Consider the following 14,187-nt stretch of genomic DNA (forward strand, 5'->3'; position numbering starts at 1 on the left):
TGTGCGATTCACATTCATTTTATAGCTCTACAACCTTACTGTAAACAACCGTTTCATTTGTTTATTTTTATATTCCTTAAAGGGACAGTTCACCCAAAAATGAAAATTTTGTCATCATTTACTCACCCTCATGTTGTTCCAAACCTGTACGAGTTTCTTTATGTTGAACATAAAAGACGATATTTTGAAGAACGCTGGTAATCAAACAAGTGAAGGTCCCTATTGACTTTCATAGTATTTCTTTCCCTACTACGGTAGTCAATGGGGACCAACAACTCTTTGGTTCTTCAAAAGATCTTCTTTTGTGTTCAACATAAGAAAGAAACTTATACAGGTTTGGAATGACATGAGGGTGAGTAAATGTTAATTTTTTGGGTAAACTATTAAAGATTTTAAGGTGAAACATCTGAGACAGAGTTGATATCACAACTTTAAAAACTCTATTAAGCCTCCTGCTATGGAATAGCAAACTCTGAGCAGTAAAAATGTGCTTCTTGCTCCTGACATGTGGTGCGCAACATTTCTGATTCCTCTTTCACCAATAATTACTGTTCATTCTTCACTAAATTTGACCAATGGTATTGTGAGATCCGTAAGTTATCTTTTTCTTCATTCCGATGTGGAATAAATAATTGTGTGTATTAAGCGACTGTTAAATAATTGTAAATATCTCTTTAGTGATGACAACATCATTTCTGGCAACGACTGTTTTTGTGATGCAATACAGGAGCAATAGAGTTTTTTGACTATTTAACATTTTCAGTTCATTTTGTTATTAAACTTTACCTTAAAAAAGTTACTGGACTATCAGATGTTATTCAAGTTCAAATCATGGGTACATATGAAGAAGCAGCAACAAATATAAGAAATTGGGCCACAGCTATTTTTACACAACTGTTCGAAACTGTAGGTCAGTATATTAAAAAAAGAAATTAATGTTAATTCAGCAAGGATGCATTAAATTGATCAAAAGTGACAGGAAAGACTTTTACATTGCTTAAAAAAAAAAAAAAAAAAAATCAAATAAATGCTTTTCTTTTAAACTTTCATCAAAGAATGTATAATGGTTTTCACAAAAAAAAATGAAAACTGGAATAATGGCTGCTGAAAATTCAGATTTGCCAGGAATAAATAATATTTTATAATGTATTAAATAAGAAAAACAGCCTGGCTTTCACCTCTTTAACAATATCACAATGACTAAGACTATCACAAGTACACAATAAATGTGACCCTGGACCACAAAACCAGTCTTCAGTCGCTGGGGTATATTTGTAGCAATTGCCAAAAATACATTGTATGGGTCAAAATTATAGATTTTTCTTTTATGCCAACAATCATTAGGATATTAAGTAAAGATCATGTTCCATGAAGATATTTTGTAAATTTCCTACTGTAAATATATTAAAACTGAATTTTTGATTTGTAATATGCATTGCTAAGGACTTAGCATAACTTAGGATAACTTTAAAGGCGATTTTCTCAGTATTTTGATTTTTTTTTTTTTGCACCCTCAGATTCCAGATTTTCCTATCCTAACAAACCATGCATCAATGGAAAGCTTATTTATTCAGCTTTCAGATGATGTATAAATCTCAATTTTGAAAAATTGACACTTAAGACACTTGGTCACAAATATGAAAAACTAGGCATTTGATATACTGTATGTACTATATCAGGGTAAGTAGATGGTAGGGCACTCTAAATAATTTCAGTGGTCCAGCAGCCGTTCAGGGAGGCCAGACAGCAGCACGTTCCCCTGCAGAGAATGACACGCAGATGAATACTGCAGTGTAATCCAATCACCCTGATTATTTCCTGCTGGCTACGAGTCTATGTTTGTGAGCTTTCTCTCTCTATAACTCGCCGTCCGTCTCTCTCTGTGGTCAATCTGGGCTCTATTCTCATTGACTGGATATATTTGTATTTGGCCTTCGACTGTCACTACTGAGAGGAGTTCAAGTCTTATAAATCTGAGGAGGGTGAAGGTCATTTTGATGCCAGGTCCCTCCGGGTCCCTGATGACCTCAGCGTTACCTCATGGCAAAAGCTCTGACGCGGCTGCATGAGAAAGTGCATGTCCTGCCCCCCTCCCTTCACTTGTTATGTAACACAGATACAGTGAGCCAGATTTGATGAAAATTTGGTTGTGTGAAAAAGGAAGTGGTTGCTATACAGTCACTGTAAAAAACAACAGGAAATGGAGAGAATGATTGAGAAACTGGCGATTCAGTTGAGCATCACCAAAAACCTGTCATGATAAACTGGGGAAACTAGTTTTTCTCATCCTTTCGGTACATGAAAGAAATGCAGAATTTCAACTTTACAACATATCTCGGGAAAGATGTTGAAGAAAATAGTTTCACATACAATGAGGTACAAAAGTATTAGACCACTAGTGTAAATTAGAGATGAAACCGTATGAAAATTTCATACCACAATCAAAGTGACCAAAATGATCAAGGTTATCAATATTGTAGTATTTCTTTTATCTTTATTTGAATTCTCACCATTAACAAATCATTAACAACGACTTTTGCCTCAATAAACTTCGTAAGGTAGTTGTTTAGTTTAGGTATTAGGTAGGATTAGGGATAATGGTCATGCAGAATATGTGCTTTATAAGCACTAATAAACAGTCAATATGTTGATAATAGGCATGCTAATAAACAACTAGTTAATAGTGAGAATTGGTCCCTATACTAAAGTGTTACCAATATTATTCATGGTATTGTTAAAATGTGCTGGAAATTTTCGAAAAGTACTGGTACACACACTGAAATCATCATTATTTTGAATCATTATTGTGATATTTAAAAACAACAATGATAATTAATAACAATAATTAGCAGAACTATGCACTTCTTGTTTGCATAAATATTAAAAGTAATATAATCTATGTCGGACGGATTTTGAATGAACAAAAAAAGTTGTGATGTTATCTTCTAAAACGTACTGCAAAGTTCTATAAAGTTTTGAAAAAAAGATTCGTAAAATGAATGCATTTTGGATTTTCTTAAATACGTTTTTTATTATTAACAACAATTTGAGTGAGTGGTTGAATGGGAAAAAATGACATTTTTAGAATGTCATGTTAAGTGTGATATGATTTAAATTACATAATACTTTTACTAAATGCACTGGGCTGTGTCAACAAAACTACATTTAGATCAGGATAGATTAGGTATAAATAGCTGTCAATTTCAAGTTACTTTTTATAGTCTAGTATTTGCTTTGCTTTAATGACAGCAGGATGCAATCTGACAATAAATGTCAAGTTCATAAAACCTGATGATGATTTGATTTGAGCATCATCCAAAGAGCACCTTGAGCTTCAATGGAAACAAGAACATCTGACTGTCTGTCACATGATCAGTGTCACAATTATGCTTATTTGATTAGAGAGCTATAAATAGAGCAGGAACTAAAACTGTATTTCCAGGTTTAAATTAGACGACGATTGAATCCCAGATTTTAAATGTGGTCTCAGACTTTCAAACACAACTGTATACATGTAACCTGTGCTGATCCTAAGCAGACTGTGTGTAGTTTTAGGCCAGTAAAACAATGTCACACCTCCCAAGAAACCATGCTGTGTTCTTTAAAGTATTTCTTTCTTGAAGTGTCCACCGCAAGCTCTTGTCTCAAGAGACATAAATCAATCCATGCAAAGAAAAACTTGCTGGAACTCTACCTGATTGGCCAGCAGGGATGAAAGATGCTCTCTCAACAGCCCACTATTTCCTTCAAAGCCCTCTTTGTATTTGTGTTGTTGATATTTTTCCTCAAAGCTCCACAATCTTCAGCGTCCTCTCTCTTTTCCTCTCCCTGCCTTTTTTCCCTGCACCAGCCTCCCTGTGACTCCTGGGAGCTTTGACCATTTAAGGAGAAGCCTTCTCGTGCTTCTCCGGACCACTACTGCTGTGTGTGTGTGTGTGTGTGTGTGGTTTCTGCCTGATGCTCCAATGAGCTGCAGCTGAAGTACGACTCTGTCCTCCTCAGCCTGTATGTTTTGGGCCTCTGCCTCTTTCTGATTTAGATTTAGAATTTTATGGATGAGTGGGAAACTGGTTTGTCCTCTGCACCCTGTTAATGACAGAAATTGACTTTCTTTCCTCTTTAAATATCACTAATAAACATGCACACGCTAGTTAATAAGAAGCATCTGAACTACAGCAAAAACAAGCCACTAAAGAGGAAGCGATGAAGAGGGGTTTTTTTTATGTCTGAATATGCAAATACCGTGTGACATCCAAAATGTCTTCTTTAAAACAGCTGCTATGCTCAGTGCTTTAAAGGTATTAATAGTAAGAATTGGTCCCTATACTAAAGTGTTACCAAAAAGAGTTCTAATTATACTACTCCACAATTGTGATAGAGAAAATGGACTCCTCATCAGCAACACAAAAAGATTTTTATGATTTATGACGACATTTTTAGAGGTGCTTTCCATTGTAAACCCTACTGCCGCCATGCCAGGGCAGCTGTTTTCAATCAGAGGGATGGGACCCACAAGGGGCCTTAGAAAACTCCCAAGGGCCTCTAGATGACTTCAAATAATTTAAAATATGACAAAACAAGATTTGAAATAAACTAAACAAGCTAACAAGCAAGATGTAAACTGGCATCATGCATCTTATTTTCATTTGTTCCCTCAACAACTGTCATTTTTATTTCGGAACCAGGGCTCTCACAATCTTGGAAAAACTGGATATATGAATGTGATTTCTAGACCTGGAAAGGTCATGGATAAGGAACATATAACTGCCATTATCCATGCCCTTTTACAGTGCAATTATACGTTTAAGTACTGAGTAATATTAATTAAATGCATGTACTTACTTACTATATGGTTAGGGTTAGGATTGGGGTTTGGTTTAGGGTTACTTGCATGCAATTATGCATAATTTATTGATATTATAATAGAAAGTGCATGTGTAACAACGACACCTTAAAATAAAGTGTTACCAAAAAAAGTCCAGTAAATGTACTGGTAATATAAAGTGTAAACATTCAATTATTGAAGCAGGTAAGGATTTATGTTTGCTTAGTCGAAATAGGTCTGTATAATACTCTTATCACTGTATATGCCTTAGATATTTTCTTCAATGTCTCTGGCAGGCAAAAAAGCATCAGCACACATAGCATTTAGGCATAATTTGTCCATATCACAAATGTGCAGAGTAAGTTATACGCCAAAGTTTAATAAACAATCCCTTAGCCTAAGTATTAGCAACAGTAACAGTGATGTTTGACTATCAATGACTCAAAACTAATGACACAAAGACAAGTAATGTGCTCTGAAGATGCTATGGGATATTTCAAAATACTACAGATTCATCGTAAAACACCAAGGTTAAAATTCAAATGACAATAATGGAAAAAAAACATATATATAATTAATATAAAGAGCTATTTACCTTGTTGCTGTGTCCCTCTGCTGGCGTGCGCAGAAGCGAGCCACCTGTTTGAAAGCAGCAAGAGAGATCCAGGCTTATTTGCAAGTCACGGGTCTGTCATGCAAATGCACAAGTGTTAAAATGCACATGAAATAGTAGGCCATCCTACAGCATGACGTACCAAAGGAGGCGTAGCGCTTGATTGACAGCCGAGTTTTCAATACTCCTTTCAGACTCACTCTCTCCCTCCCACCCTGCCTCCATATCTAAGGGCAACAATAACCTGGCAACCATTTACATGAGGAGCTTGATCCTCTGGTTGAAAGCACTCGGCGAAGCACAGACTCATTGTTTCACTTTCTTCAAAAGCATGTACCTATTGGACAGCGGTTGTAAAACATTCAATGATGCGCTACAAACAGCGATAATCATTATGCTCAGAATTTTGCATCTTAAAACTACTAAATCAATCAATGCAATAACTATGTTCCATAATTCATAGTCTGGGTTAAATGCAGGTCATGGTAAAAACAAGCCAGGAGCAAGACATTGTCAGGAGAAGAAAACAAGATGAAGGATTTATAGCAGCTGTTATTTATTCCGAGAGTTGCGAGGAGAGTGTTTTCGGTTGATAAATACAGACTGTCATTCAGCCCACTGCTTGGATCTTTATATCTTTATGACTGAGTGTAATGTACAGCAATGAGATTGAGATGAGCAGCTCGAAATGAGAACCAGACACAACTGATATGCTGACATTTCCCATTACAGTGACTACAACCAATGCATGATGACTTTGCTTGTGCTGGTAATGAACAAACTGATCTAATTGTCTAATGTATAAAGTGTCTGGTAAATACATGTCAATATGCAATTATTTATTATCTGAAAAAGACAAACTAAAAAGACCTTGCAAAAAGAGGAACTTCATTAAAGATCAAAAAACATTTCAAGCAGACCACAACAGCTAAACGCTAAACCAAATGCCCTCCCAGAAGAACAGGCTTTTCTGTAGGGTGAAATAATCTGGTAAATGCTTTGCATTAACCCTCTCACTCATAAAATGTCTCTAGAAACTCGTTCAGTTCTGCGTACGTGCTTCATGCTGCAACATTTGCATGTTAAAAAAACCACACAAACAACCTTTGAGAGAGTAAATATAAATTAATGATGACACTATAATATTAAAATATAATAAAGTTCATTATTTAATATTTAGATAATGCTTAAAAGATCAATAGTCAATCATTTATTTACTTTCATTTTGTTCCAACCCTGTAATACTTCCTGTCTTGCGTGAAGCACAAAATTAGTTATCTAGACAAATGTCAAGTCAGACAGGTTTGGAATGGCATTTTCATTTCTGGGTAACCTAACGCTTTAACTTAAGATTAAATATCACACTGGGGTTGGTCTGAGGTGAATGGATAAACAAATACATCTGTTCAAAAGTTTGGGGTCAGAAAGATTTGTCAAATTAATTAATAGTTTTATACTATGGAAGCCCGTTTCCGCCACTGAATAAAAAATAAAACAACGTAATTGCGACTTTTTATCTCACAATTCTGACTTTTTATCTTGCAATTCTGCAATTCAATTGCGAGTAATAAAGACAAAATTGCGAGTTATAAAGTCAGAACTGCAAGATATAAACTCGCAATTTTGACTTTTTTACTCGCAATTGCGAGTTTATATCTCGCAATTCTGACTTTCTTTTGTTCTCACAATTGCGAGTTTATATCTCGCAATTATGACTTTATTTCTCAGAATTGCGAGATATAACCTCGCAATTCATATCTTGCAATTCTGCAATTCAATTGCGAGTTATAAAGACAAAATTGCGAGTTATAAAGTCAGAACTGCAAGATATAAACTCGCAATTATGACTTTTTTCTCGCAATTGCGAGTTTATATCTCGCAATTATGACTTTTTTTCTCAGAATTGTGAGATATAAACTCGCAATTCACATCTTGCAATTCTGCAATTCAATTGCGAGTTATAAAGTCAGAATTGCGAGATATAAACTCGCAATTATGACTTTTTTTCTCGCAATTGCGAGTTTATATCTCGCAATTCTGACTTTCCTTTTTTCTCACAATTGCGAGTTTATATCTCGCAATTATGACTTTTTTTCTCAGAATGGCAAGTTATAAAGTCAGAATTGCGAGATATAAATTCACAATTCCGAGAAAAATGTCTGAATTTTGACATTATAACTCACAAATGCGTGTTATAAAGTCGAGATATGAACTCGCAATTCGGAGAAAAAAAGTCAGAATTGTATGATAAAAAGTCTTGTTTTATTTTTTATTTAGTGGCAGAAACGGGCTTCCATAATTTTCAGTAAGGATGCATTTATCATAGAAAAAAAATATTTTTAAATTCTGCCCTTTTGAACTTTAAAAAAAATCCAGAAAAAATGTATCACGGTTTTCATAAAAAATATTATGCAGCACAACTGTTTTCAACATTATTTAATAAGAAGAATAATAAGAATAATTATTTCTTGATTAGCAAGGATCATGTGACACTGAAAACTGGAGTAATGATACTGAAAATTCAGACCTGCATCAAAAAAAAATTACATTTTAAAATAGATTACGATACAATCCAGTCATTTTAAATAGTAATAAAATTTCACATTTTTAAATGTATTACTGTGATCAAATAAATGCAGCCTTGGTGAGCATAAGAGACTTCTTTTAAAAACATTCTTACTGACCCCAGACTTTTGAACGGTAGTTTAAGTCAGGTTTTATGCAGATTATTTCATGTAATTTTCCTCTTTTGCTGAGAGAGGATGATTAAACTTTTTTTTTAAACACTATACCCTGTACATAATGCACATAATGTTATCTCTATGAAACAGCTATAGACATCAGCCATAAAATACAAAGCATCCTAGAGACAGGCTGCATGGTCAGTCATATTATTGCATGTCTGTTTCACTTCACTTTGGACTACTCACTTGATAAGCAAATACAAGACTTTTTGTCATACATGAAATAAGCAGAGAGAAAAAGGTTGCAAAAACCTTTCGTGCTAGGTATACACACACATCTGCTGTTGTTTCGTGAGCAAACAAGCACAGCAATTTACGCTTTTACAAAAACAGTCTACACTTCTCACATGATTCAACGTGATTAAGACCCTATACTGCACGTGTGAACTGATAATCTCGATTTCCTTCAGCTCTATAAACAGCACATGAGGCAGCTGCACTTGGGCCAAAGCCACAGAGCTCCCTATAGACACAGCAGGAAGAAGGTTACGCCATCAGAGAACACACACAAACACTGCACATAAAGACATAAAAACATACACATTATGAAGAAACACTCATTCAGTGTTACATTAAAAAAGCAGATACCATTGCAGATACCACATACACTTAAAATATATATTGATTGATAAAACTAATAATAAAATTAATAAATAAAGTACTTGATAAAGTGAACGGTGTCATGTTTTCCAAACAGTGTTATTTTAAGATTATTTATATACTATAGTATTTATTTTTTTTAAAATACACGTTATTTTGAATTTACTTTTATTTTTATGTTTTAAATTTTCATTTTAATGTTAGTCTACGTTTTAGTAATTTCATGTGCTTTAGTCATTTGTATTAGTTTTTTTATATTTCTATGTAACTTTAATTTATATGTATCTTAGTGTTGGTTTTATTACTTCCGCTTATTTTTACTGAAACTTATTTTATTTCAATTAGTTGCCAAGGCAAGTTTATATTTTTCATGTAATATTTCTATTTTTTTCAATGAATGAAAATAATGGATAGGTACATTGCATTATCATCATTAAAGGGGTCATATGATGCGATTTCAAGTTTTCCTTTCTCTTTGATTCTGTTTGGTGCCACTAAAATTGCACACTTTGCCTTTAAAAGTGATTTCAATAATAATGGAGTTGATTTGTTCGCTATACATTTTATTCAGGTGATTTTTGCTGGGTTTATTATTTGAAGAAATAAGATACTGCCACGACAAATGTTTACGCTAATGTCAGTCAATGTTCATCATGAATCGAATTATCTGTGATATTGCTTACACAACAGTTCAATAAACAAACTTCCCTCAAAAACAGTTACCTGTTCATTCCCGAATGAATTAGTTGGTTTAAAAGGATCGTTTGAATGATTCAATGACTCACTCATAACAGATGTCACCACAGGCATAACGATGTGAGCTACAGAAAGAGTCCTACTAAAAAACATCTTACTAAATAGCCTGAATTTGGAAAAAAATACTACTTATATTAATATATTACAGAAAAAATAAGTGTAATAAGCTAGTATGCAATTCTGATTTGCAGCCACTGAACACAAACAAGAATTCAAGGACTGTTACATAAAACGTTACTAAAAGTTGCCATCATACAAATGAACTGCTTCAGAGTCGTCTGAAATGTTTTAGTAACTTTCGAGGTAAATAATACCGTTTTCAGGTGAAAGTGGAGTGAGGACGCTCTCCTGAGCGACAGGTTCGGGTGTGGAAAAGGACGTAACGGCGGCTGAGCTACGGTCCACCAGGAGCCCGGTGGCCTCGGATTGAGACATACAGAACGACTAGAACAATACAAACAACATGTTAGATCAATTATAATGATGATGTAATCAGGTTATATACTTTATATACTGTACGTACATAATAGTAGTCAAACGTTCGGAATAAATACGATTTTCTTAATGTTTTATGCTCACCAAGGCTGCATTTATTTGATCAAAAATACAGTGAAAACATAATACTGCGAAATATAGGACAGTTTACAACAACTGTTTTCTATTTAGAAAGATTATAAACCGTAATTTATTCCTGTAATGTAAAACTGAAATTTTAACTACTCCTGATACATTATTTTTCAGGATTCTTTGATAAAAACAAAGTTCAAAAGAAGAGCATTTATTTAAAAAATATAAATCTTTAGTAAGATAATGAATGCATTTACTGTCACTTTTTTTTTTTTTGATGATTAATATTTTTGTGGAAACCATGATACACTACTATTCAAAAGTTTGGGGTAAGCAAGATCAAGAAAAATACTTTTATTCAGAAAGGATGAATTAAAAAGTGAAGACATTCATAATGTTAGAAAGATTACTATTTAAAAAAAAAAAATGCTGTTAATTGGACTTTCTTCTCAAAGAATGAAAGGAAGACAAAATGTATCACAGTTTAATCTTAGGTAGCAAAAACTTTGTTGTTTTCAACATTAATTAATAAGAAGAACGATTATCAATAATGGAGCACCAATAAACTGAGCAGCAAATCAACATATTAGAATTATTTCTGAAGGATCATGTGAGTAACGCCTGCCGAAAATTCAATTTTGCCATCACAGGAATAAGTAACATTTAAACAGTTTTTTCTGTATTATACTATATTATAGGTGCATAAGAGACTTTAAAATGATAATTAAAACATTACCACATCATAACTTATCCATGCATGTGGTGCAAGTCATTCTATGCCGGTCCATACCTGTGTGTTAGCAGAGATGGTGGCCTCCAGGGCACTGAGTTGACTCTCAGTAGCTTCAGCTCTGCTCAGTGCTTTCTCCACCCTCATGCCGATGGCCTCTATCCTCTCCTCGCTGCCCATGAGCACCTGAGCTGCCCGCAAGGCCTGCGAAACCACGTCCTCCACTTTCCTCAGAGACTCCAGCAGCTCTTCTGGAGCCAAACGCTCTGCTGATGAATCAGTGACCACAGCCACGTCCCTAAACTGAATCTGAGCGTCGTCGGACTCGTCACAGGTGCTCGTTCCCTGGTCTTTGAGAAGCACCTTCATGCCACGCTTAGTCTCTTCCAGCTGGGCTGGAATGTGATTGACTTCCAGGCTTTGGATCTGCTTCTGAATGTCCATCACAGTTTCTTGTGGAACTTGGGCAGCCTGGTTTTTCTTGCCCTCTTTAGTCTGGCCTCTCCACCAGGTGATGGCGGCCGCTATGTGGGTTTCCTGCGCCTGATGCTTGGCCTTGTGCTGTGCTTGCGCTGCCAGTGGGGTTTCAAGAAGCTCCAGCTCTTTCAGACTAGAAAGCAAATGGACAACATGCATCATGCAATGCAAAGCAAAGTTATAAGATGGCAGAAGATATCAGAAGTGATTCCTTACAGTGTGACCAGCTGATGCCTAGAACTTCCATGTTGTTGTTGCTTCTGCAGATAGAGTCTCTGTAACTTCTCACTTGCACTGTTGCCAACTTTGTCCTGAAGAGCACATAATACAAAACAAGAAAGTACTGCAGGTTTGGAATGACACGAGGGTAAAATTCAATGTTTCAAATCAAATTTTCATTTTTGTGTTGACTACAGTCTTATATTAGCGTCGAGATAGTATTATAGTTTTTTCATTAACATTTTGAATGAGTTTGAATTGGTTATTTTAATATTTTGTGTTTCATTTTAATTTTAGTTAACGTTTTAGTTGTGCTTTGTCATTTATTATTAATATTTATAATTGTTATTAATTTTATTTTAATTATTTTAGTACATCAAGTTAAACTAAACAATGCCAATGTTTCCTGAGAAACTGGCTGAAATAAAAAAGATTTTCTTTTTTGTTTATTTTATTTTATTTCCTTTCATTTAACATTTCTTTAAAGTAATGAAAATGATTTTTATGGTCTTAGTTTGAGTTAACTTTAATGAGCCTGGCTGACTATGACTTTAAGTCTGATTCTGCAGATCACAAAAATGAACTATTTGATAACAATTTTTTTAATTCATAATAACAACAACAACAACAACAACAACAACAATTATGAAGATAATAATAACAATTCTGTGCCTCCTGGATTTTGTGTTCATTTATTAAATGGATATGCACTTTTTAAATATTTGAGTGAAAACATTTCTTTAAAGTAATGAAAATGATTTTTATGGTCTTAGTTTGAGTTAACTTTAATGAGCCTGGCTGACTATGACTTTAAGTCTGATTCTGCAGATCACAAAAATGAACTATTTGATAAAAAAATTTTTAATTCATAATAACAACAACAACAACAACAACAACAATTATGAAGATAATAATAACAATTCTGTGCCTCCTGGATTTTGTGTTCATTTATTAAATGGATATGCACTTTTTAAATATTTGAGTGAATGCGATCACTGATAATACTATTAAAAGAAAATGCTAAAATATAACAAAAACAGACAAAGACAACGGTAAAAAATTACAATTGTAAAAACACATTTAAAATGTTAAGTTATATCAATTACATATTGTACCAATATTGTACTGTCACTTACACTAATAATAAATACATCATGATTATTAATGGGTTTTTACAGTAAAACAACACAAAAATGCTGCAAATATCACTGCAATTTTCAAAAATGCTGCAGCGGTCATTTCTGTGAGGACTGAATACTACTACTAGTACTACTACTACTACTTCTAATAATAATATTATTAAACTGTAAAATAACTCATTCACTGTTACTATTTTAGTAACTTCAGACAAAGCCCCCCAGTATATCATGTGGATGTTGTGTGGATGTTGCTCACAGTCTCTGAGAGCTGTGCGTGGAGAATATGGGAAATCTCTACAGGTTTGATCTTCTGGAGGCTTTGGATGTTTCCTCTCTGAGGGACGCTGGGTAAACTCTGGCTCAGTGAATCACTAATCAACTCCACAGCCACATTCTGGGACTGAAAGAAAAGAAGAGAACATAATGTACAGCCATTACATTTATTTCGCTTCGACCTGTAAATTGTTTAAGTCTCTCTGATGCACTGATGATCTTTAATTGACGGTGCGATTCTGCATCTAAAAACCAGCACGCGCGATTGTTTGACCGTTCAGTACACTGCAGACAATGTAATGAGATTAACAGCGATTATGAGAAAGATATTGTTTTTAAACAACAGTTCAATACACAATTAATCAAGTAACTTACATTTTAAAGACATAATGCCAATTTCTGCGTCTATTTCTGGGCTGCCAACGAAAACTTTGAAATACAGCTAAAACAGAATCAATACAATACTGAAGCTTCGGTTCAGAAGGAATCGGTGATGGTTTTGAACCGAATGATTCAATGATTCACTCGAAAAAACAGTCACGGCCTACTGGCGTAAACAAAAAAGATTTAATTTTGTGTAATATGTTGATAGTAGACAAGTTTTATTTAAACGAATGTAGATTTGTTAAAGTTTCTCTAGGTTTTGAGGCATTTAAAAATCGTTAATTCTTTTTATTTCAATCCTTAAAACAACAAAAAACAAAAGTGCCTTAAAACGTTCTAAATTACTGGCAACATACATGGATTAATCCCCTGAAATGTGATTTGTTTTTTTTATTTAATTTATTTACTTTTATTTACTTTTTATTATTTTATTATGTATTATTGTTTTTATGATATGCTGCTTGGATTGATTGTTGATGTGTTTAACAGTGGAAAGGTGACAGTGTCTGTTTGTTATTTGAAAGGTTTAATAAAGTGGTAAAAAAAAAATCCACTGGCGTAAACATTTAATTTGCAGAAAGGCTTCTTTCCCACATCGTGGGCAATGTTAGCTGTTAGATTGTGCATCAGTGTCAGAAATTAATGGGGACCTCGGGCAAAAAAATGCCACCAAAATTAACAAAAATGTCTCCCCAAAAGTAACTTTTAGGCTTGATCTAGTGCAATAAGCAATGATAATGATTTTGTGATGATATTGCAGCTTTCCCCTCTAATGAGTTTCTGTTTTGTTTTATTTTATTATATATATAATTTTGTTTTATTTATTATTATAATTATTATTTACTTTATTTTTTTTACAT

At 34.0% G+C, this 14,187-nt stretch overlaps 1 protein-coding gene across 1 annotated transcript in view; it reads right to left on the reverse strand.

Moving 5' to 3' along the window:
- Nucleotides 1-14,187, reverse strand: part of LOC107738352 (protein MRVI1-like) — a 53,555-nt gene that overhangs the window by 38,301 nt on the left and 1,067 nt on the right. The window contains exons 4-8 of the mRNA XM_016550099.1: nt 12,927-13,070; nt 11,529-11,623; nt 10,896-11,445; nt 9,853-9,982; nt 5,421-5,464 (exon numbers count right to left, since the gene is read on the reverse strand). Of these exons, the coding sequence (XP_016405585.1) occupies nt 5,421-5,464; nt 9,853-9,982; nt 10,896-11,445; nt 11,529-11,623; nt 12,927-13,070 (963 nt within the window). The remainder of the gene's footprint in view (nt 1-5,420; nt 5,465-9,852; nt 9,983-10,895; nt 11,446-11,528; nt 11,624-12,926; nt 13,071-14,187) is intronic.

Source organism: Sinocyclocheilus rhinocerous, unplaced genomic scaffold (genome assembly GCF_001515625.1).
Source record: "Sinocyclocheilus rhinocerous isolate Xijiao unplaced genomic scaffold, SAMN03320098_v1.1 scaffold1065, whole genome shotgun sequence".
NCBI lineage: Eukaryota > Metazoa > Chordata > Actinopteri > Cypriniformes > Cyprinidae > Sinocyclocheilus > Sinocyclocheilus rhinocerous.